We start from the raw sequence: 23,665 nt of genomic DNA on the forward strand, positions 1-23,665 counted from the left end.
GAGGAGTAGGAGCATCCATTCATACAAGGAGTGCAATGTGTAGGAGATGGCCCAGATGCCCATCTGCTGTGTAAGTGGTCCAGTGTTCTTCTCTGGCACAATAAAAGCTTACTGTTGTACAAAGCCTGCCTGTTTATGTTATGCATGCTTCTCCTAAGCCACCTCCAACTTGTTCTAGCACTCACAATGAACTCTCCCCAGACCTCACACACTACATACACTGTAATGAAAGCTTTAGGCAGTAATGACCACTCCCTAACATGCTTGAATATACATATAATCAAAGCTTTTATCAAGCCGTCACTTTTTTTTTTTCTTTAACGCATGCGGAGCCAGATGGGGAAAAACAAAAAGATGTGAAGCTCTGCAGTGTCCCCACGCTGAGTAGCTTTTACCCTTCCAGATCACGAGCGGTGCACAGAGATTTGGGACAGACAACACTTACATTAAAGGGACCACACTGTGGCAGATAAAACATCTAAGTGAGGGGTCAACCAGAGGTGGTCCCAAATGCCTTAAGTAAAACAAGCTGAGGGAGGCGTTCTAAGCTGCTGCCCAATGGCCACATTTAGCTGTGCATCTGTACTGCAGGTGCTGTCGCTACTGAGAATTCCACATATGCAGGTCAGCCAGACACGCACAGGCCCCAGGGTGCACAACAGCTGGCATCACAACACAACCATTACATTAACTCTCTGCAATTTCATTAACAGAGGAGATATATATATATATATATATATATATCTATATGGCTGGTTTAGCCACCTTTAGAGATAAAATTGCAGGTAAACAAATATAGTCTGTGCAGATCCACTATGTTAAATGTGCAACGTCTCCTCCTGGAGTTGTGTTCATGTGTGCTGCTCTGCAAGAATGCCATTACCACAACCTCAATCAAATAAAGGTACGGTCTTACAGGAAGGATAAGAAGTTCCATATTTTACTTCCATTTTTTAATTTGCCTCATATCTTTTCGGATGGCATTAGAAGGCCTTTAAGAAGATTATGCCCAGATCAAACATGGATCCAGATAGTGGGAGGAGTGAAGAACAAGTGTCATATCATTTTATATTCAGGTATTCCACCCACATAAGGACCTATCTACCAGTATACTAAGACCATACTCATCTTGGGAATATTGTCACAAATAACATAATGTTATTTACCTGATGAAGTAATTTTTATGAGGAAACGCGTCTTGAGTTTTCCTCTTAACAGAACCAGGCTGTCAAATTCATGTCTGATATGAATCTGCATTTTTTTTATGTTTTAATAAATTTTATACTATACACCAACTGTGTTAAAATTTCCACATGAAGGTGGTGGTTACTATTTAGCGCGCTCTATATCTGTGTGTGTGTGTGTGTGTGTGTGTGTGTGTGTGTGTGTGTGTGTGTGTGTGTGTGTGCGTGTGTGTGTATTCCGATGTAAAGGAGTCATTCAGTCTTGCAGCAGGTAAAAAATCTATTTAATCAGGCAGCATGGCACAGTAAGATCAACGTTTTGGTCCGCCTCTGTGACCTTTGTCACAGAGGCGGACCGAAACATTGATCTTACTGTGCCATGCTGCCTGATTAAATAGATTTTTTACCTGCTGCAAGACTGGTGAGTGACTCCTTTACTTCGGATTTTACATATTGGACTACGCTTGTGGCCCTCTATGGGATTGTCACCCCAGCATCTCTCTACTACCATAATGTGAGTGCCGGCCAAATGAACAATAAAAATATATATATTTATTTATGCTGTTATATTGTTATTTTAATTATTTAAATTATTTTGTAAACCCGTGAGATTTTTTTTTTTTTTTAATATAAGAGGAGCAGTGGGTTACAATAGAGAAGACTTATTATGTACAGAATACGAACATGATTGTTTTTTTTTGTTTTTTTAAGACGGCAAGTAAAGTTTCTATTAGAAGCCATTCCCTGGTGTGCAGACATCATGGAACAGCGATTGCTTGGGACAGATGTCCACATTGACTTCTACAACTGTCACCATAAAGGACCTGATTTGCCCAAGTAAGAAGTGTGCCGGTGTAAGCTTTATATTACCTTACTATCCAACTTCTTCATAGTGACCAGGTCCAGAGATTTCAGGGAGTGACCCGTCGGTGCAATGAAGTATAGACAGACATGTATTCTGGAGTCATGGAAGTCGTAAAGGGAACGACGAATTTTCAATTCTTCTTGTAGATAATTCTCAAATTGAGTATCAATGTAGTCAACGACTGACCTGTAACTGCACAAAGACACCATGTAAAGCTGTGGTCATCACACACAAAATGAACAACAAGTCTTACAGTTACAATTACAGCTTACTAAAAAAAAAAATATATATATATATTTAAATAACACAAGTCCTAAACAGGTGGCATTAGTTAGATTGCACTACACAATGGCACTTCTATGCGGAATGGCAGTTGTCCTGCAGAGGCGCAGATGACGGCTGGGGCAGGGTGCAGACTTTGCGAGTTCACCCAAGTTTGAGCTTTGAAGGCAGACAGCAGTGAAAAGATGAAAGCCGCACAGAACAGCACACAGTATATGTAGAGTTTGGCCTCTTAGATTGGGTCAATAGAGACGCAGGGAAATGTCAATGTATGGGTAACCCACGGAATGCCTGAAGCTAGCGATGAAATACACATATCCAGCATGCCAACAGCGATGCAATAAGTCACTGGAAAGACTCCTAGAAAATATGGATATTAGCACGGATTACTGTAACTTCGATAAATGATCATTAAATCAAAGCATTGATTAGACTATCATTTAGAAGATCACTTAAGGTAATAAATAACTTTAAAAAAAGGGGGCAGGGGGTTTCAGAGTCAGAGGTCAAACGCATGCAATTTTGGCCAATTTCTCGGACCAATCAGTCGGGATCAGGTCAAAATCGGACTATTGTAGGGGGCCTTAACGTTACATGTCATAAGTGGCTGCTATGGTAGTCCATGACACCCTGCAGTATAAATCTATACCCCGAAAAGAACAAAATAGGAATTTGGTACTCACCGATAATTCCCTTTCTCCGAATCCGAAGGGGACACTGAAGTACTACGCTGGGGATAGTGTGGTGTTATGGAGGAGTTGGCACTTTAAGAACTTGAAGTGTGGTGTGGCTCCTCCCCCTCTATCCCCCCCTCAGACTCCAGTCTTAGTTACTGTGCCCGAGAGGAGAAAAGAGACCAGGAAACCTCTGACAGAGAGAGAGAGAGAGAATGAAAACAAGACACCGAAACAAAAATAAGTCAAAAGAACTTACATACAGACCATCGCATGCAACACAACCTGGCCACATGCGACCTGTAAAAACCCCTCCCTTACCAGAAGACCAGTGCCGGGAGGGCGCTCAGTGTCCCCTTCGGATTCGGAGAAAGGGAATTATCGGTGAGTACCAAATTCCTATTTTCTCCTTTATCCTCTGGGGACACTGAAGTACTACGCTGGGGACGTCCCAAAGCCATCCCCACGGGCGGGAAGGCGCTGGGCATCCTGAAGCACCGCGCGGCCAAACCTAGTAGAGGATGCCGCGAAGGTGTCAAACCTATAAAACTTAAAAAAGGTATTGGGCCCAGACCAAGTGGCTGCCCTACATACCTGAGAAAGAGACACCCCTCTGGCCGCCGCCCAAGAAGGTCCCACCGAACGGGTGGAATGAGCCGAAACTCTAGCAGGCGGAAGCCGGGAGGCCTGAACATAAGCTTGTTTAATGGTTAGACAAATCCACCTGGCCAAAGTTTGCTTGGTAGCCGGCCAACCACGTTTTGCGGAACAGTATAGGACAAACAGAGAATCCGACTTCCTGAGATCCTTGGTTCTGTCCACATAAACCTGCAAAGTTCTGACCACATCCAGTGAAGCGAACTCTCCTGTCAAGGCCGGAACCACGATTGGCTGATTAAGATGATAAGCCGTCACCACCTTTGGCAAGTAATCCAATCTAGTCCGGAGTTCCGCCCTATCTGAGTGGAACACCAAATACGGAGAACGACATGAGAGAGCACTGAGGTCAGACACTCGTCTAGCCGATGCCAAAGCCAGTAAGATCACCGTCTTCCAGGTAAGTAAACGTTAATCAATAGATTCTAAAGGCTCAAACACCTCCGACTTGAGATAGTCCAGCACCAAAGGAAGATCCCAAGGTTCTTCCGGAGGTCTTACCGGAGGCTGCAGCCTTAGAACCCCATTCAAAAATGTTTGTATTTCCGGCATCAAGGCTAATCGCCTATGAAAGAAAACCGACAAGGCGGACACCTGGACCTTAAGGGACCCTAAACGAAGGCCCGCCTCAAACCCTGATTGCAGAAACCTCAACAATCGGGACAAAGAAAAAACAGCTGTAGGGCACTTGTGTCGTTCACACCACGACACATAAGCCTTCCAAATCCTGTAATAATGCCGGGAAGTAACCTCCTTCCTGGCTCTCATCATTGTGGGAATGACCTCTTTAGGTACCCCACGCCTACTCAGCAGCTCGGCCTCAACAGCCACGCCGTCAAACGCAGCTGCCTTAATTCTTGGTAGACGAATGGTCCCTGTTGCAATAGATCCTCTCTTTGAGGCAGTAGCCAGGGTTGATCTATCAGGAGCCCCTGAAGATCGGCAAACCAAGGCCGACGAGGCCAATTTGGAGCTATGAAAATCACCGTTGCCTTCTCGCGCTTGATCCGTTTGAGTACTAACTGAATCAAGAGTAACGGAGGGAACACATAGATTAGATGGTAATTCCACTCTGCGGTCAGAGCATCCGTCGCCACTGCCTCCGGATCTCGTGACCTGGAACAATACTGAGCCACCTTGCAATTCCGTTTGGATGCCATCATGTCTATCTGAGGTAACCCCCAACGATTGACAATCTGGCCAAACACCTCCGGATGCAGTGCCCACTCCCCTGGGTGCACATCCTGGCGACTTAAGTAGTCCGCTTCCCAATTGTCCACCCCTGGAATGAACACCGCCGAGAAGGCCAGAGAATTCCTCTCCGCCCATTGAAGGATCGGGCGTACCTCCTGCATAGCTGCCCGACTGCGCGTTCCACCCTGTCTGTTGATATATGCCACAGCCGTGGCATTGTCCGACTGAATTCGGATCGGCTTCCCTCTGATGAACAGGTCCGCCTTGAGAAGAGCCAGACGGATAGCCCGAATCTCCAGAATATTTATCGGCAGCCTTGATTCCTGCGGAGACCAACGGCCCTGAAAGTGACGTCCCATCACAACCGCCCCCCAGCCCCTCAGGCTGGCATCCGTCGTGATGATAGTCCACTCCCAGACTCCGAACCGACGCCCCTCCAACAGATTGGCCGTGTGAAGCCACCAGTGAAGGGACAGCCGACTGCAGGGTGAAAGAATTACCGTCCTGTGCATGTGGACATGCGAACCCGACCACTGTCTCAACAGATCGAGTTGAAAAGTCCTGGAGTGGAAACGGCCGAAAGGCAGAGCCTCGAAGGAGGCGACCATCTTGCCAAGCAACCGAATGCAAAGGTGCACCGACACCCTCCAAGGACGAAGCACCTGCTTCACCAAGTCCTGAATCGAGGCAATTTTCTCCAAGGGAAGGAAGACCCGCTGTACTTCTGTGTCCAGAATCAGTCCAAGAAACAAAATCCTTTGGGAAGGTACCATCTGGGATTTCCCATAGTTTAGAATCCAGCCATGCCGAATCAAGGTCTGACAAGTCACGTGAAGCGCCTGTTCCAGCTGACTCCTGGATCCGGCTTTTATCAACAAATCGTCCAGATACGGAACAATCTTGACTCCTAGTGTGTGGAGAAAGGCAACCATGACTGCCATTACCTTGGTGAAAAGGCGAGGCGCCGATGACAGGCCAAAGGGCAGAGCCCGAAATTGAAAATGTTGGTCCTTGATTGCGAACCGAAGGAACCTCTGGTGTAAGTCGTAAATGGGAATATGTAGATAGGCATCCTTGACGTCCAAGGATGCCAAATATTCCCCCGGTTCCAGACCTGCCACCACCGAGCGAAGCGACTCCATTTTGAATCTGTGGTACATAATGTACTCGTTCAGCTTCTTTAAATTTAAGATCGGCCTTACCGACCCGTCTGGTTTTGGAACCAGGAAAAGGAGGAGAATAAAACCCCTCTTTGCGTTGATCGGTTGGAACATGCATTACCACGCCGGCTGATAACAACCGCTGGACTGCTTGGAGTAGTAACTGAGAGTCTTTTTCCGCATGCGGAAGACCCATCGTAAAAAACTGTTGAGGAGGAGAACCGGCAAACTCTAGTTTGTATCCCCGAGACACGACTGAGAGAACCCACTTGTCCTTGCAGGATTCTTCCCAGGCCTGCCGGAAATCCAGAAGCCGCGCTCCTACTCTGGGATCCCCCAGGTAGGAGGGGAGGGCGTCATGCCGCGGGCTTTTCTGGCTGCTTGGCGTCTGCACGCCGGGAGCCAGGGTTCGCGGCGGAGGTGGCGGCGCCAAAGCCTCTACCTCTACCACGGCCCGAGGTAAAGGAACCTCTGGACTTACCTCTAAATTTCGGGGCCCCTCGAAAGGAGCGAAAAGCCGGACCCTGGTAAGGTTTTTTCGGAGGAGGCGCTGAGGAAGGGAGGAAGGTAGATTTACCACCTGTCGCCTGAGCAATTAATCTATCCAGCTCTGGGCCAAAAAGAACATCCCCCGTAAAGGGAAGAGCTTCCACTGCTTTTTTTATATCCGCCTCCGCCTGCCAAGACTTAAGCCACAAAGACCGTCTGGCTGTAATAGACAGAGCCGAGATCCTTGCCACCAGTGAAGCCGAATCCCTGGCCGCCTCTCCAATATATGCCGCGGATTCCCGCATTTGATCAGCCAACTGAGCTAACTCCTCAGGAGGCCTCTGCTCCTCCAAGCCCCTGGACAAATCCTCTGCCCATTTCTCCATGGCCCTGCTGACCCAGGAGATAACAAAAATAGGACGCAAAGAGACCCCAGCCGTAGAAAAGATGTGCTTAAGCCCCGCCTCCAAACGCCTATCTGGCGCCTCCTTCAGGGCCACCGCTCCCGGAATGGGAAGCGCTGCCTTCTTCGAAAGCTTAGAGACGGATGCGTCCGCTAACGGCGGGTTCTCCCATTTCGCCCTGCCTTCCGGGGCAAAAGGGTAAGACGCCTTAAAGCGCCTGGATAACTGAAACTTTTTCTCAGGCACTTTCCAAATGTCCAACAGAGGCTTCTCCAACTCTATGGACTCAGGAAAAGTTACCGCAGTCTTAACAGGACGGCCAAAAATAGAAACCGGAGCAGGAGGTTCTTGCTCAGTAACATTAAGGGTCACCTTAATAGCCTGAATCAAGGCCTCTAAACCTTGAGCCTCATCCTGAACACCCTGCTCTTCATCCACAGGCGCAAAGGTATCATCCAACGCCTGGCACTCCCCCTCTTCTAGAGGGTTAACTTCCTCCTCATCAGAGGTATCAATCCTCAAAACCAAAGGAGCACCCCTTTTTTTAGGTGGAGGAGGGGCGCTGGACTGTGTAGGCATAACGGTGGATTGTACCAGCGAATCCACTGACCTAATCAACTCTCTGGCCCATGAAGGCTCAGCAGAAGACATAGTAGACAGATGAGAATGTAAAATCTCCCTGTCCCTACGAGACGCTGCCAGCTCAGAAGCTAAGGTAGCTAACACACTTGTAACCCCTTCAGCATTAAGGAGAGCAGCTTGCTGTTGAACAGCCCCTCCTTTATAGCAATCTTTACACAGTGACACACCTTTCACATGTTGTGTAAATTGCTGATTACACTGAGTGCAAGTGAACAGCTTCTGAGAAGCCTTAGGCCCCCCATACATTAGCCCGACTTGTCCTAGGGACAAGTCGGACCCGATTTCCCCGGCAGCTCCCCGGGAGGTTTCCATCATGATAAGGCACTTGATGTGCCAAGTTGTGCATATGATAAATCGCCATGCGATTTATCATATAAAACTCCCGGGGAGCTGCAGGGGGAGAGCGGGGTGAGGGACACTGGGGAGCAACAGGGGGGGAGCCGGGCATTGTAGCTGTCAAATAGGCAGCGGGCGGTGGGGGGGCGCTGGAGAGCCGGGCTGGGGACACAGGCAGCAGCGGGCGGGGGTGGACGCCGGTGAACGGAGCTGGCCGGGCGCAGCATGACCGGGGACGGGGAGAACGCTGCAAGAAAAAAAAAAAAAAAACATTACAAATGAATTGGAAGCCAGTGATTGGCTGAGAGCTCTCTCAGCCAATTGCTGATTGGCTGAGAGAGCTCTCTCAGCCAATCACTGGCTTCCAATTCATTTGTAATGGGTTTTTTTTTTCTTGCAGCGTTCTCCCCGTCCCCGGTCATGCTGCGCCCGGCCAGCTCTGTTCACCGGCGTCCACCCCCGCCCGCTGCTGCCTGTGTCCCCAGCCCGGCTCTCCAGCATCGCCCTCCCCAGCGTCTGTCACCGCTGACGCTGCCCGCTCTCCCCCTGCCTGGCTCTGGCGTCCCCCGCCCGGAGACTGCACATAAGATTTAGGAAATCTTATGTGCAGCCGGTCCGACTGCCCGACTCCGATCCGATGCGCACGGGACCGCGCATCGGATCGGGGGGGCTGTCAAACCATGCGATTTGGGCCGATTTCATGGCCCGATTCATCCGAATCGGGTGAAATCGTGCCCAAATCGTATAGTGTATGGGGGCCTTTAGAGCCAGAAGCTTTTGTTGCCATAATGCAATCCAATACAAACACTTCCTTCACTCAGCACACTCAAACACAGCCACACAGATAGCAGTGTAAACCCAGCAGTGTAAAAAGAGGAAATACAATAGGGGGAGAGGAGCTCACCTTCCCCGAATTAGGCCCACCTGAACACTCCAAGCGGGGACTCCTAAAAGGAGAACCCCTTCACTCACCCAGCGCAGTGACACAGTCTGTCCAGTCTGGGTGAAGCGCCTTGCTGTCCTGTAGCAGAAGAATCCGATGAGACACAGCAAGCAGAGGAAGGCAGCGTGGGCAGAGAGGCAGCGTTTGCCGCGCTGAGGATCTTTAATGCGGAGGAGACGCCCATGACACGCCTCCTCCTTCCTCCGTCCCAGCGCGCGCTGAGGACAGCGGCGCTGAGACACAATCTGCCCCTCAGCTGGACCAGCGCGCGACTCTGGTCCAGCAGTCACCCGGCGCACAGCGCCTTGCGTCCTGATCCCTCCGGCGGGTGACATAGCCGACGGAGCGGTAACACAAGCCGCGAGCAGCTGTGGCGGCTCCCCCGCATCTAACATGCAGGCGGCTGAGGTCAGTAGCGTGCGCCGCACGCAGAGCCGCTCTGACCTCCCGGAGAGCTTGTATACACTGCAGGCAGCCAGTCTAACACCCAGGCTGCCTGCACACTTCATAATAAACAACAAAAAATAAATAAAATAAGGACAAACAGAGACTCTTGCGGGAGCCTCTTGCCCAGGGATCCTACTCCTCCGGGCACTAAACTAAGACTGGAGTCTGAGGGGGGGATAGAGGGGGAGGAGCCACACCACACTTCAAGTTCTTAAAGTGCCAACTCCTCCATAACACCACACTATCCCCAGCGTAGTACTTCAGTGTCCCCAGAGGATGAAGGAGAAAAGGGTAAATTGTAAATATCAACATTTTTCTTGCATCCAGCAGTGATTATGAATTAAGCTCCATTCGCATGGGGAGATTTTCCATGCTGAGCAATGTAGGATAGGGAATCGCCCTTGAGTTTCCCAGTGGCTAGATGACCCATACACACGTAGTAATGGTTGTTTGGACGATCATGTAGTTGGATCTGACTAGATATTGCGTACATATTGGCAATATCTGAGGGCGCGATCCCGTTCATCGCCATTGCTCTGGGGCATACACACTGAGTGATCAAGGCTTCATTTCTAAGCAATCTAGACAGATTACTTAGAATAGAGGCTTAAAAAGCGCCCCGTGTGTAAGCCCATTAGTAATACCAATGACTGGTATCGCTACACTAATATAACAAAGGCTGGAAACACATCAGACATATGTATTCCCGGACAATATGCTGATGTACACACTGAATGAACGACGGAACGATCATTGGTACTGTCCTTCAATAAGCAGCATGAGACATCTAGCAATCAAGCATACACATTGCCCGATACAAGCGAAATATTGGCTGGAAACAACATATCATGCAGATATCAACGTGTACCAACCCTAAAAACACTTGCCACTCATATCCTGGCAGTAAAATGAATAGTTGAAACCATTCCCCCAAATAAAGGGAATCCTCCCCAAATCAAAGCTCATAATAGTGGCAAAGCATTTGCTTGGGGGGAATATTGTTTAACAATGCATGTTCCCATTTATGTTAAAGCATCATTTCTCTCCGTTGTCTCTGCTATGCCTCCCAGCAGCATCAGGCGAAGTTGACAGGTGAGTTATTTGTGTGTAAACTTCAACCTATTAACAAAAACACCCAGACTTCTCACCAATGCCAAGATTTACTGGAAAGTATGCGACAGACACGGCTTCATGATTTAAATGTCTCAAACACAGGGGCTGCTGCTATGCTACAGATCAAATATTTCTTGCAAAAAGAAAAGCCTTCTCAGGAGCAAATTCTCCTCAATTACTATAATTGTAGGGTATGTCAGATATAAAATATGGGTTCTATGGTTGTGTCACCTGGTTTGCTCGACACATGCAGCAGTTAGCATTTGGTTTTTAAGGTGTCTCTCTCAGAATGTTGTCCAGAACCAGTGTTTTGTCATTCCTGGCATACAGCTTCCCTTAAACATCTATGTTTGAATTAAAGGGTTTTCTTCACTTCAGTTGCATCGCTGTCATTCATTTAGTGGGATGAACCAATGTTAAAGGAGAATGCTCCCTACTGAATGAACTCAAACAGTGTAAATTGGAGGCATGAGCTTATGGTTTAGTTCCGAATATGGCCACCCAGTACTACAGCACGCACTCAATGGCGCAATAATTGTTCTAGCGCATGCTTTGGGTTAATGCCACCCAATTTGATGCTGTACAGTTTATCCAGCTGCTCCACCAGGCAGTACTAATTCCATATGTAAATCCCAACCAATGTGGAAAAAATTGGCTGATGTGATTAACACATTAAGCTGGACTGAGTTACCTAAAGCACAAAGGAACATGGGTTAAAAGTGTATGAAATGGAGGAGAAGACCACCACGGAATCAGCTGCACTCACTGCACTGCACTGCATAAGCCCATACACTGGCTGCCACTGGGGCATTTAATGTACGTAACACTCCTAGCAAGAAACCCTTCATTTGCATCTTCTAAACCTTTTGGGCTATCCTGTGGCCAGGATATGCTGCTCTATATTAGATGGTACAGTAAGGACCAGATACATGAACAAGCTCAGTACTTGGGAGGAAGTATGGAGAACACAGATAATAAAACGTCCAAGTATTCTCTGGGCTTGTATTTTTGGTTGATCTCTGTCTAGAACAATCACGTCGGCGTGGAGTTGAATTTATATAGTGTGGCGAGCGCAGCGAGCCCAAAGTGTGGCGAGCGGACGCTGACTACTTCACATGTATTCCGCTGCGCTCGCCACGCTTCGGGCTCGGTGGCTCGCTGCGATCGCCACACCACAGTATATAAAACAAACTCCACGCCGACGTAGATAGTGGGGGTATGAAAAGGTCGGAGGACGCGTACCGCCGCCGCTCGCCACGCTTCGGTTTGGCGTCAATAGTGGGGTGGCGTTAACAATGGGGGGGGCATTTCACCCATGAGGGGGGGGGGGGGGGTTAGCAATTAAAATTGGGGTTTGGGGGGCTTTTTACATTGGAATAAATGTAAAATTTGGGTCTCAGGGACCATTTCACATTGATTCCAATGTAAAAATCTCGTCGATTGCATCGCATGCATCTTATGCCGCACAAACACATAAGATGCATGCAATGCTTGCGATATCGGCCGGACACATACAATCTAGATCATGGGCGCCGTGCTAGGAAATAAGTATTTATAGATCGCTAATAAAAACTATGGTGGACATTGACATATTCCCAGCCCTCATCTAACCCCACACATGCCGATGAACTTCTTGCCTGTCATCTTTGTTGATTTGGTCTCCGAATCCCACAGTGTCCACAATGGTCAGTTTCAGGTTTACATTGCTCTCTTGAAGTTCATACGTTCGGGGTCGTAGGCGAACTCCGTTCTCATAGTGGCTGTTTTCTTCTGTCTCAAATGTTGTGTTGAACAGGGTGTTCATTAATGTTGATTTTCCAATACCAGTCTCACCTAAGGGACAAAGCAGACCATCTTATTACTGTGCTACAGACAACTGAAGAACACCACCAGGTTACAAGCCTGCCGTTAATTAGAGGAAATATACCAAAGCTTGGCGAGAGAGTAAGTACCAGCCAATCAGCTTCAGTTCATTTTCAAACACGGTCTGTAAAGTTAGATACAAGCTGATTGGTTCTTGATCACTCTCCAAGGTTTGATACATGCCCCCCTTAGTCACCAGAGTAAATAAGTTTTATTAAAGTGCCAACATCATAACTGTCCTTCTCTCCCTTAATCAACATGTATTATCACACAGAACTGGTATTCAAGGATTAATAGCACAATCTTATGTTAATCAACATATCAAATCTGAAACTAAAATAGCTTTAAGGCCATTTCTGAAGGATTTATGAGATTTTTGCTTCCATCCAGGCATGCTGACTAATGTCTTAGATAAGAGAAGTAGAAAATATCTTGCACATGTCAGACAGACATAAATCCCGTAGGAGAAATTACACGTACGGTAAATCCAAAACGTGGGTCACATCAATGACTTCCAGCAACTACAGAGCTCCTATCTACATAGCAATCAGGCATTTGTTAACATGTCAGACATTTCTTAGCAAATACCTCAGTTATGCTGATGATGAGGTTCAGACATTTGTATCTCAGAAGGAGCCCAGCACAAAGCAATAAACCCTGCACCAATATACAGGTATGCATTGCCAAAGGCTATTTCAGGATCCTGTGCTGAGGGATAATACTAAATTAGTCCTTTATATTACAGCAGGCATGTCCAAAGTCAGGCCCGGGGGCCAAATGCGGCCCGTGCTGTCATTTCAAGCGGCCCGCAGCCTCCGGCTGGAAGCGGGCAGAGCATCAGATGTGGGAAACACAGGACACTAAAGGTGGGGCCCCGGCGAGCGCGCCTTTACCTTGCTGTCTGCTGCAGTGAGGAGGTGCCGGCCGCCACAGTCAGATGTGTTTGGTGTCCTACCCCTGCTGCTGCAATCGTATATATATCCCCCTACTCCACAATCACAGTGACAGCAGTGTTTGGGGAGGGGGGCAGCAAGGGGGAAGCTTGCTCCCGTAGCATGCAGAGGAGGGCAGCAGGGGGAACCCAAGCATCTCCTGTCCTTGCAGTGCCTGCTATGCCAAGGGGCTGGGAAACATACAGAGAAGGGAGGGGGCAGAGTGGGGGACATACAGTGAAGGAGGGTCAGGCTGGGGGACATACAGTGAATGGAAGCAGTGATGGCCATGCAGAGAAGGGGGAGCAGGGGCAGGCTGGGGGACATACAGTGAATGGGGGCAGAGTGGGGTACATAGTGAATGGGGTTCATACAGTGAAGGAGGGTCAGGCTTGGGGACATACAATGAATGGAGGCACTGATGGACATTAAGAGAAGGCGGGCAGGCTGGGGGACATACAGTGAAAGAGTGGGGGACCATTCTGATGTGATTAATGATTCAAAGAATGCCAGGCTGAATGGTCGGCCCCCACACATTTACACTTCACCAAATCTGGCCCTTGTCACAAAAAGTTTGGACACCCCTGCATTACAGCGTTAGCAGGATAAGCTGTTCCTCCCAATAAAAAAAAAAAAATGCCCAGCTCAGACCTATTGAGAAGGCTACCACTGCCCATCTCAGACCTATGGAGAAGACCACCACTGCCCATCTCAGACCTATGGAGAAGACCAACACCACGACCTATGGAGAAGACCACCACCACCCAGCTCAGACCTATGAACTGGGACATAAAATGAAGTTTAGATAGTATAGGGAAAATTAATGAATTATTGATCCAAAGCAGTGGGTAAATCATGTGCATAATCACTATTAGGTGATTTATGGTAAATCAGCACATGTGGTAGTGTGCATGAGCAACCTTTTAAACTGTGGTTACATTCAGGAAAATGCAACTGCAGTCTCCGGGCTGACAGGGAAGTGACTCAGCATTATGGCGGTGAGGTCCAGACAATGCAGGCTTATTCAGACTGATTGCGAAATAGTGATGTGAAGGCCAACTTTGCTGTTGCATCTTGGGGAGGGACCAGGCATGCAAGACAGCTCCCCCGCACAAGGGAGCAGCTGTAGTTTTGTGAATTGTTGCAAGGCAACAACTGATACTGAATTAGGCTGAACATACAATACTGGTCAAAGCTTTTAGAACACCCAATCTCGGTTTATTGAAATGTAACAAATAGTGTGGTAAATAAACCTGAAATATCTGTAATTTAAAAAATAAATAAAATTGCTCTGAATCATTATATGGACAATACTGCACTGCAGAAAGCTGTATATTGCTATCATAATTGCATTTAAAAAAAAAGGAAATTAACAAAAAAATAAAAAACGAGAGTACTCCTTTGAGTTCAGCTTCCTACACCATCAATAAGCACTTAAAAAAAAACTGGAGAAAACTCAGATGGGAAGAGGTCTTGCAGTCACAAGAGCCACAACAATATTAGACCGTTTCAGAGTCAGCCACTTGCATGACAGGTGGCTTACAGAACAGAGAGTAAATATAGCCTGAAATGGAGACTTTATAACATCAACCAGTGTTAACCTGTCAAGCTTGATAGTCTGACCGTTATATGAATGACATTGTAGAAGGGAGCCAGGAATGTGTTTAGCTGGTGCGTACACAAAAATGTGGCTACTTGGATAAGTCAAGAAATGTTAATTAATGTTGTTAAAAATGTTAATGTGAGGTTTTTTTTTTAGAGGATTTTATATTGAGGGATTCAATTGGGCTATCCTCCATTTATTGTGATCTTGGACAAAAACCTTTTTATATAATAGGGGAGAGTAGACATTCTGTCAAAAATACACTAATTAACCAAGAAGAGAGAAGGTTTCACTGAATTTAGAAATGAAGGTATCACTACCAGAGCACAATCATTTCCTTAGTGTCACAATTGTAGCACATATGCTAGACTACAAACACATTCTATTCATAGGTAGATACTCCAATCATTTATTATGTCTGATATCATAGGTTTATCTGATAGGGAAGGAATTAAATCAACATGTATACTGTGCTGTTCTACTACATAGCCAATGATTAGCTTTCCTACGGTATTCTAGGCGCATAGACAGAGCTGCAAAGGGCACTGTAGAAAGCAGCTTCTCATTAGCAGATTGTCAGGTTTATAGAAAGCAGGACCCAATCCCACCTGGCAACCTACGTGAATCCACCCTAAATGCAAATGCGGTCTACTTTCAATATACCATACGCAGCAAGGGAACATTATCTACAGGTTTAAAATCAATATATGGCAGTTTCCCCCAAACAGTGCCAAATGTGACTTATCTATTTGATTGGCTCATCCATGAATACCTGGACTGTAGTGGCAAAGTCAAACTCTGATAAAAGGGATTACCGTTAATCTCTACAGCTACTGGCAAACGTGACTTCCCCCATCACAGGAACGTGCATACACTACTGTTGGTGCTGGAGATCCTACAGCCATATCAAAGCATAATGGCAAAAAGAATAAAAGTAAAACAAGAGGACTGTAATGTGATCCTCTACCATGTAGTTGCTGAATGAAATGTTACCGCTAAAACTATTGCAGAAAGAGGCTCAGAAAATTGGCTGCCCTCCTGGAATGCAGTGTCACTTCTGGAAGAACAATTCCAGCAAGTTTCACAAGACGAGCCCATATTGCTACAATGACAAACACATTTCACAGCTGACCAGCAATTAGGAGTTTTTATTATTGTGAACTAGTAACCATGCCCACCAAACTGCAAGAACAAAAAGGTCAGCACCAGCGGCTGTGCGCACTTGAACAGTGCAACACTTGACTTGCTCAGTCTTGGTACAGAGCGCATAAAAACTGTGGCAGTTCCTCATTCTTGAGAAAATTACTGAACAAATGAGCTAGCAATAACCATGTTGGGAATTATTGGTTTATTATGATTGGATAAAGGCAGGACGTTGTCCCAATCTTGCCTGCTAAATACAAAAGTGTGAAGCACTACAAAGCTGCCAATTTGCAAGTTCCACCTTTAAAAAATGACTTCCATGATAGAGTTCTTTGTATTTCACTCAACTACTTACTGTACCATATACTTAATAAACAGCATAATAAAAAACTGGATGTAGCTTACCTACGCATAGGATATTGAAGCAGAAGCCTTGGGTGATAGATTTACTAACAAGCTGATCCGGAAGGCTGTCAAAACCCACATGGCCGCCCAATGCGAGGCTGCGTTTGTCTTCAATCTGCCAGGAGATAGGAAGGAAGGATAAATAGACAATTAGGAATCATTCCCAGAGTTCTGTGAGCACTGAAACAGTTACCATGTTCCTGTGGAAGCAGTGAGCTACTGGCTGCTCTATACTATGGACTGGTGTCCCCTTCTGTTATCATATGCTGCATTCCAGACATGCTACTAGTTATGGGACAGATCAGTAAGAAATATCTGATCCTGCTTGTGCCCTTAAAGGGGCACAGATCAGAAGTCTTCAAAGAGTAAATTGTAAACTCATATTTATATAACTATATATAAAATAAATAGTAGAATAAATGTATGCTCAAAAGTGAAACAACCTTATCTGTATTTAAATATACTACTCTCCAGTATTGGAGACCGCATTTACTTAAGGTCAGGAGCACAAAAGTCCTGTATCCACAGCAACCACTGAACAACAAAAACGTAAGTTGGTTAAATAAACAGTTCTTCCTCCCGGCAACATGTGATTTTATTAAAAGTTTAGGGGGGCTAAATTGAGTCGCACGCAAGGCTGTGTTACAAGTCTATGCACTGACCATATATAACTACGCGCAGGAACTACAAATCTCAGCTGCGGCCGAGTATGGTGCAATTGGCTGGCTGAGTGGGAGTTTCCACTTGGGATAAGTTCTCTCAGGACTTGTAGGCAAAGTTGTGGGTAATCCAGAGGTGGGTGTCTGCAGAAATCAAAGTTAAGCTGAGCATCCACTAGGTGTCTTTTTCTCTCCCCTCTGAGAAGGTTCCCACAACCTACCAGGGTCCATCATGGACGGCAGGTCTGCATGCAATGTATCACACCTGGGCCTTTTGCATGCAATATATCACATGCTATTACAGCCAAGTCTGCAGGCATGGAAACAATGTATCAGACTGCTTATGCAGCCGATGCGACACACAGGCACTGGTGCCATGCACGCGGGATCACGCATTGCATCGGACCTGCTGACAATCACATGCAATATGGACACTTTTAACACAATTGAAAAGTGACCAAATTGAATGTACATCTCCCTAGTGTATATGGGGATTCAAGTCACACAAGTCTCTAAGTGTTCCAAATGCGTGCAGAAAGCAGTGGCAGCTGAGGTCACATGCAAAACAAAAAATGTGTACACTGTCTGGATGCCCAAAACAATTGAACCCCCTTCATAGAACTGAAGACCAATAGGAGTCACCTGCCCCATATAGGTACATTTTTGCAGGGAGCCAATTCACCTACAGTACATTTTTGGATTTTGGGAGAGTATATACATACACTTATGCTTTTACACATTGCAACAGTTAATGTTTGATAGCGATGAACATAGCATTAGCAACTGAAATGGTGTTCTAAAGGGGTATTATTTTTCTCTTTAAATCTCAAAGGGAAACCCCCTTCTTTAAAAAATACTCGAATATAGATTGTATACACTTTCCATCCATGTATGCATAACTATAGAGTGGGCCTGCAATAATTTGTTTTCTAGACCAGCTCTGCTAAATTGCAAAAAGAACAAACACAATGTACTGCAGCCAAAAAGAGAAGGAAACTGCTTTCATTACGGTTATGCTTTCATCTGAGAATAGCCCAGCGCACCATGTGTGACTGCTCTATAAATGTGCACACAACTGAAAAAGTCAAAACGCAGCAGGACTAGGATGTAGTTTGAGAAAGAAAAAAAGCTGCTCGCCTGGCTGCTTTTGACAATACATTGAAAGTGCTAATTAATTAATTACCACAGGGGTGACAAAAATACTGTACACGTTGTGTGCATTTAGTATACAGATAAACACTTATTACTTTAATGTGTTCAGTAGGAATTACAGGTGATCAACCTCCAGAACTTGTTATACTTGGTAACAACCCCCCTACCCCCCCCCCCCCCCCCCAAACCTGTACAAAAAGATATGGTGCTCATATCAGTGCTGAAATACAGACCACACTGTGCTAGAAGCACCACAACCCCCCAGGCAGGGAAGAGGAACTGCATGGGTTTCGGAATATGCAGGTGCTAGAACACTTATTTGTACACCATAATATAAGTAGGGTCCAGGGGCATCTCTAGATGATTTGGCTGCCAGTGTGAACTTTAACAAAAACCATAACCCCCAACATGCCCCCTCAATGGACATTTGATAAAGAAAACCTTTGTGGCCTTGCAGGAAAAACTTTCCCACACCAGTTATGCCGCACATGTGTATCCTGTAAATAACCAGTAATGTAATATACATGGAACATAGTCAAAAAGAAACACAAGCAGTATTCACAACCACCAAAAACCATTTTTATAAAGGAAGCATCTACAGAAACCATGTCCTCTTAAGTGATTTAATTTAGCATGAATACAATTCTGATATCACATGGCTTAAAATACGTAAAAAAAAAATCCTCCCATAAAAGCACATATCCAATAATTAGATGTGTCATAGTGACCATTTTCTACACTGACAAAGCAGTTAGGACATGGAGCTGATGTGTTTTAGGATGTTCATTTTTGTTTTAGTAGGATTTACTATGTTCACCAAATCCACTTGCCTCCTTTCTCCCTCCAAACCACGTCAAACCAGATGCAAAGATCAGAATGGTTAAAGTCTCCATTGACGTAAAAAATAAAACTTAAGCCCCGTACACACTGGGCGATTTTCAGCTGAAAGCTGCTGAGTTTACTTGGCTAAGCGGCTTATAGCTGGAAAGCCGCCCAATGTGTACAGGGCAGCAGTGAGCGCTGATGTGCACTCCGGCATCATCGCAGGCGGCCACCGCTCATCTACTGGTATTACGGAGGGAGTGGACGGCTTTCCATAGTATCCTGCTATGGAAAGTCACACACCCCGGGGGAAAGTGTGCAAAACGCTCAGTGTGTATTCACTGAGGTTTGTCAGGCCAGCGATTAACTATACTATAGTGGGTCGACAATGTCTAGGTCTATAGTTACTAAGTCGACCACTAATGATGGACAGTGACATGTTCGACACCTGAAAATAGCACACATTAACAGAAGGTCAATAACCTTATGGTAGACCTAGACATTAACTCTCAAAAGGTCGACATGAGTTAAAAAATAAATAAAAAATTGTGTCTGTCAATATAGGTCAACATGCACAGAATATAAGTGCAAGTGCACAGCTGCTCTCACCATGCTTCGGGCACTGTGCCTTGCTGTGCTTGGCACACTACTATATTGTTTCTCTATGCTTACTACTGTAGGTTAGTAATGAACCAAGTTGGTCTACACCAAAAAACCCTGAATGTGTCAACCTTTTGAGTTACTACAGTTTCCCTGCCTACCTTCTGTCAATGCCGACCTACGGTATATGTTGTCCATTTTCAGGTGTCAACCATTAGTGGTCGGCCTAGACATTGGGGACCCAGGGCCTTCTATTTCCCTGTTGAATGACATAACAAGGAACACACTCCACGTAGTCATGATTAGAGAGAATATGGGCGACAGCTTTAGCTATCCCAATACAACGTCATCAATGAACTCCCTGACGTATAATACATCGCATACACACAAAAGATAGCCAGTGGTCACATGAAGGAGTATAGCGCTTGCTGGCGATAGCCTCAGACTGAGCTGCAGTTACAGATGACAGGACTTCAATAAGGACTCTCTCTCTCATCATTTGAAAACAAAGGGGGGTTGGACTAATAGAGGGTGTTTTTCAGCCAGCCAGACTATTCCAGTCATGGATCAGATTAGAGATCTCATCTGATCACACAGGTCTTTACTGCCAGCCAAATCTATACAATACACAGTTGGCTTCTTCACAGCAAAAAATAAATAAAAATATTTCGGTACTTGTTTCCTAGCCTGCCATAGGTGATCGCATACCTTAAGTTAAGGTATGCGATGGACGCGACCAACGTGATTTCAGGGCAATTTCTAGCCTTTTCCCCGACAATTAAAAAAATCGCATCCATCGCATGCCTTAAGTTAAGGCATGCGATGCGACCGATGCGATTTTACATAGGGAACAATGTTAAATGGGCCAATGGACCGGATTTTTCATTGTATACCCACCCATATGGGTATTTTACATGAGAAATGCCCCCCCCCCCATTGTTAACACCACCCCACGATGAACGTCAACCTGAAACGTGGTGAGCGCAGCGAGCCCGCGAGGGGCGGCGGTACGCATCCTCCGACCTTTTCATACCCCCACTTACCACGACGGCGTGGAGTTGATTTTATATAGTGTGGCGAGCGCAGCCAAGCATGGCGAGCCCTGGGAGGGGCCGCGTAATACCTGTGAAGTAATGCACGTTCGCTCGCCACGCTTCGGTTTCAGTGGCTCGTTGCGCTCGCCACACTATATAAAATCAACTCAACGCCGACGTGGATAGTGGGGGTATGAAAAGGTCGGAGGACGCGTACCGCTGCGCTCGCCACGCCTCAGGTTGGCGTTGATCGTGGGGTGGCGTTAACAATGGGGGGGGGGGCATTTGACCCATCAGGGTTGGGAAACAATAAAAATTGGGGTCTGGGGGCCATTTAACATTGGGGCCAATGTAAAAATCAGGTATCAGGGACCATTTTACATTGATTCAAATGTAAAAATCGCGTCAATCGCATCGCATGCAATTTGGTTGCATGAGATGCGATTTTGGGGGGTCCCTGATAGACACAATTTTTATTGCTGGCGCCGTGCTAGGAAACCAGTACCAATATTTCACTATATAGAGAGATTTGATACTCCAGCCAACAAATGTTTGTCAGCAGGCACACGCTCCATATAACCTTTTCCATTTCACAATGTACTGTATAGGGATCTGTAATTTACAGTAAAACAGAACCAACCACATACTGTTTAGCAAACAAACGTCACAACACACCAATGCTCTTATTTGATAAACATAAAAGTATTGGTGTGTACACACTTGTACAATTTAGACTATCTGCATACAATATATACAATTTATTGTATCTGCATACAATTTAATGTGTGTACACACGGTCAGATGTGCCTTGAGATGCGATCCAGGATCCGATCGGATCGCAAGTCACATCCGATTTGCATACAATCTTGACTATATAGTGCAGATCTGCACTATATAGTCAAGGCAGCCAAGACTTTCTGGCTGCGATACGTGAACGCGCATCGGGATCGTAAGGGTTAGAACCCTTGCGATCTGCATCCGATTCTGATCCAATGCCGATCCGATGTTGACTATATTGTCAACATCGGAAAGGAAATCGGACCGTGTGTACACACTATTGTACAATCTGCATGAGATCCAGATGAGATTTTGACCATATAGTCGAAATTGTATGCAGATAGTCTAAATTGTAATCACATCTGAAACTCATGCAGATTGTACAAGTGTGTACACAGCATTAGACTATCTGCATACAATTTAGATTATATAGTGCAGATCTGCACTATATAGTCTATGCAGCCAAGACTTTCTGGCTGCGATACGGGAGCGCGCATCGGGATCGCGCATCGGGATCGCAAGGGATAAAACCTGTACGATCTGCATGCGATCCAGATGAGATTTTGACTATATAGTCAAAATCTCATGCACATTGTACAAGTGTGTACACACCAGACAGGAGAAGTAAAGAAACAAACAAAAAAATATAAAAATAGCTCTTTACAGAACAGACAAAAGAGCATTTATATAATAAAATAAGTTTTTCCTGTACATAATACTATTTATAACACCCAATTATAATAGCCATTAATCAAAACAAATGAAACTGCATGCTGGCGCCACTGAATTGTTGAAGTGACCAAAAGTATATTTTGCTACTTGTGAACAAATGTAACATTAATGTTGCCAATATGACAATGTTATAAGTATAACCTTATATGAAGGTCAGTACACAAGGATTCAACTGAGGAGCTTTCAATAACCTTCACTGTAATAAGAAATGGGAAACATTGTGGATTAACGTGTGCACATTCTGCAATTAGAAGAAAGGTATAGGGTGCAACACCAGCCATGGCATCTAAACCAGATCATCTCAGGATGTAGAGAACTTTTCAGGTACTTGGGCAGCCATGGGCTAAAGAAATACCATGTGCTAGATCACAGGTTCTCAAACTCGGTCCTCAGGACCCCACACAGTGCATGTTTTTCTGGTCTCCATGTAGAATAAAAAAGGGAGATAGGTACTTGTTTCCTATCTGGGCGCCCGCTACGTTAATTGCGCACCATGCTATTCTCCGTATAAAAATCGGATCGGATCGCATCGGATACCACAAATGCACATACACGATATTGAACGATGCGATTTAATTTTTAGTGGACTGATAATGGCAATTTACCGCCCCATTACCAACGACACCACCACTATCCACGTGATCCCGAAGCGTGGCGAGCGCAGCGAGCCCCGCGAGGGGCGGCGGTACGCGCCCTCCGACTTTTTCATACCCCCACTATCCACGTCGGCGTGGAGTTGAGAATAGAAAGTGTGGCGAGCGCTGCGAGCCACCGAGCCCGAAGCGTGGCGAGCGCAGCGAGGGGGCGCGGATACCTGTGAAGCCCGCGAGGGGACGCGGATACCTGTGAAGCCCGCGAGGGGACGCGGATACCTGTGAAGCCCGCGAGGGGACGCGGATACCTGTGAAGCCCGCGAGGGGACACGGATACCTGTGAAGGTATCCGTGTCCCCTCGCAGGCTTCACAGGTATCCGCGTGCGCTCGCCACGCTTCGGTCTCGGTGGCTCGCTGCGCTCGCCACACTTTCTATTCTCAACTCCACGCCGACGTGGATAGTGGGGGTATGAAAAAGTCGGAGGACGCGTACCGCCGCCGCTCGCCACGCTTCGGGATAAAATTGTGAATTTTCCCTTGGGTACCAAAGTGTCTTCCCTTGATTCCCAAGTGCCACCCTTCCATCCACTCCGATCCGATACAAAATGTAGTCGGATCGGACGCCATCGTACAGCATTGTGCACCGCATGCGATGCGATTTAAAATGAAATCGGAGCGGATAGCATCGTATGCCATCGTACATCAGAGAGTACCGAATCCGATGCGATCCGATTTCATTACGGTGCCGTACGTAGAAAACCTGGGCGCCCAGATAGGAAACAAGTACCGGGAGATAATTAGCTCCACCTGTGGTTTTTTTCAGATGTGTCAGTGAGTAATGAGAGCACCTGCCGAGTGACCTGGAAAACGTGAACTGTGTGGGGTCCTGCAGGACAGAGTTTGAGAACCCGTCCTAGATATATGGAGTAGAAGAAATACAATAAAAAAAAAAAAAAAAA

General features: G+C 46.2%; 1 protein-coding gene across 1 annotated transcript in view; it reads right to left on the reverse strand.

Moving 5' to 3' along the window:
* The window catches only part of SEPTIN8 (septin 8), a 60,849-nt gene that overhangs the window by 19,840 nt on the left and 17,344 nt on the right, over nt 1-23,665 (reverse strand). The window contains exons 2-4 of the mRNA XM_083181941.1: nt 16,337-16,451; nt 12,028-12,223; nt 2,055-2,241 (exon numbers count right to left, since the gene is read on the reverse strand). Coding sequence (XP_083038067.1) covers nt 2,055-2,241; nt 12,028-12,223; nt 16,337-16,451 — 498 coding nt within the window. The remainder of the gene's footprint in view (nt 1-2,054; nt 2,242-12,027; nt 12,224-16,336; nt 16,452-23,665) is intronic.

The sequence above is a fragment of the Crinia signifera genome, chromosome 4 (genome assembly GCF_055691185.1).
Source record: "Crinia signifera chromosome 4, ASM5569118v1, whole genome shotgun sequence".
Taxonomy (NCBI): Eukaryota; Metazoa; Chordata; class Amphibia; order Anura; family Myobatrachidae; genus Crinia; species Crinia signifera.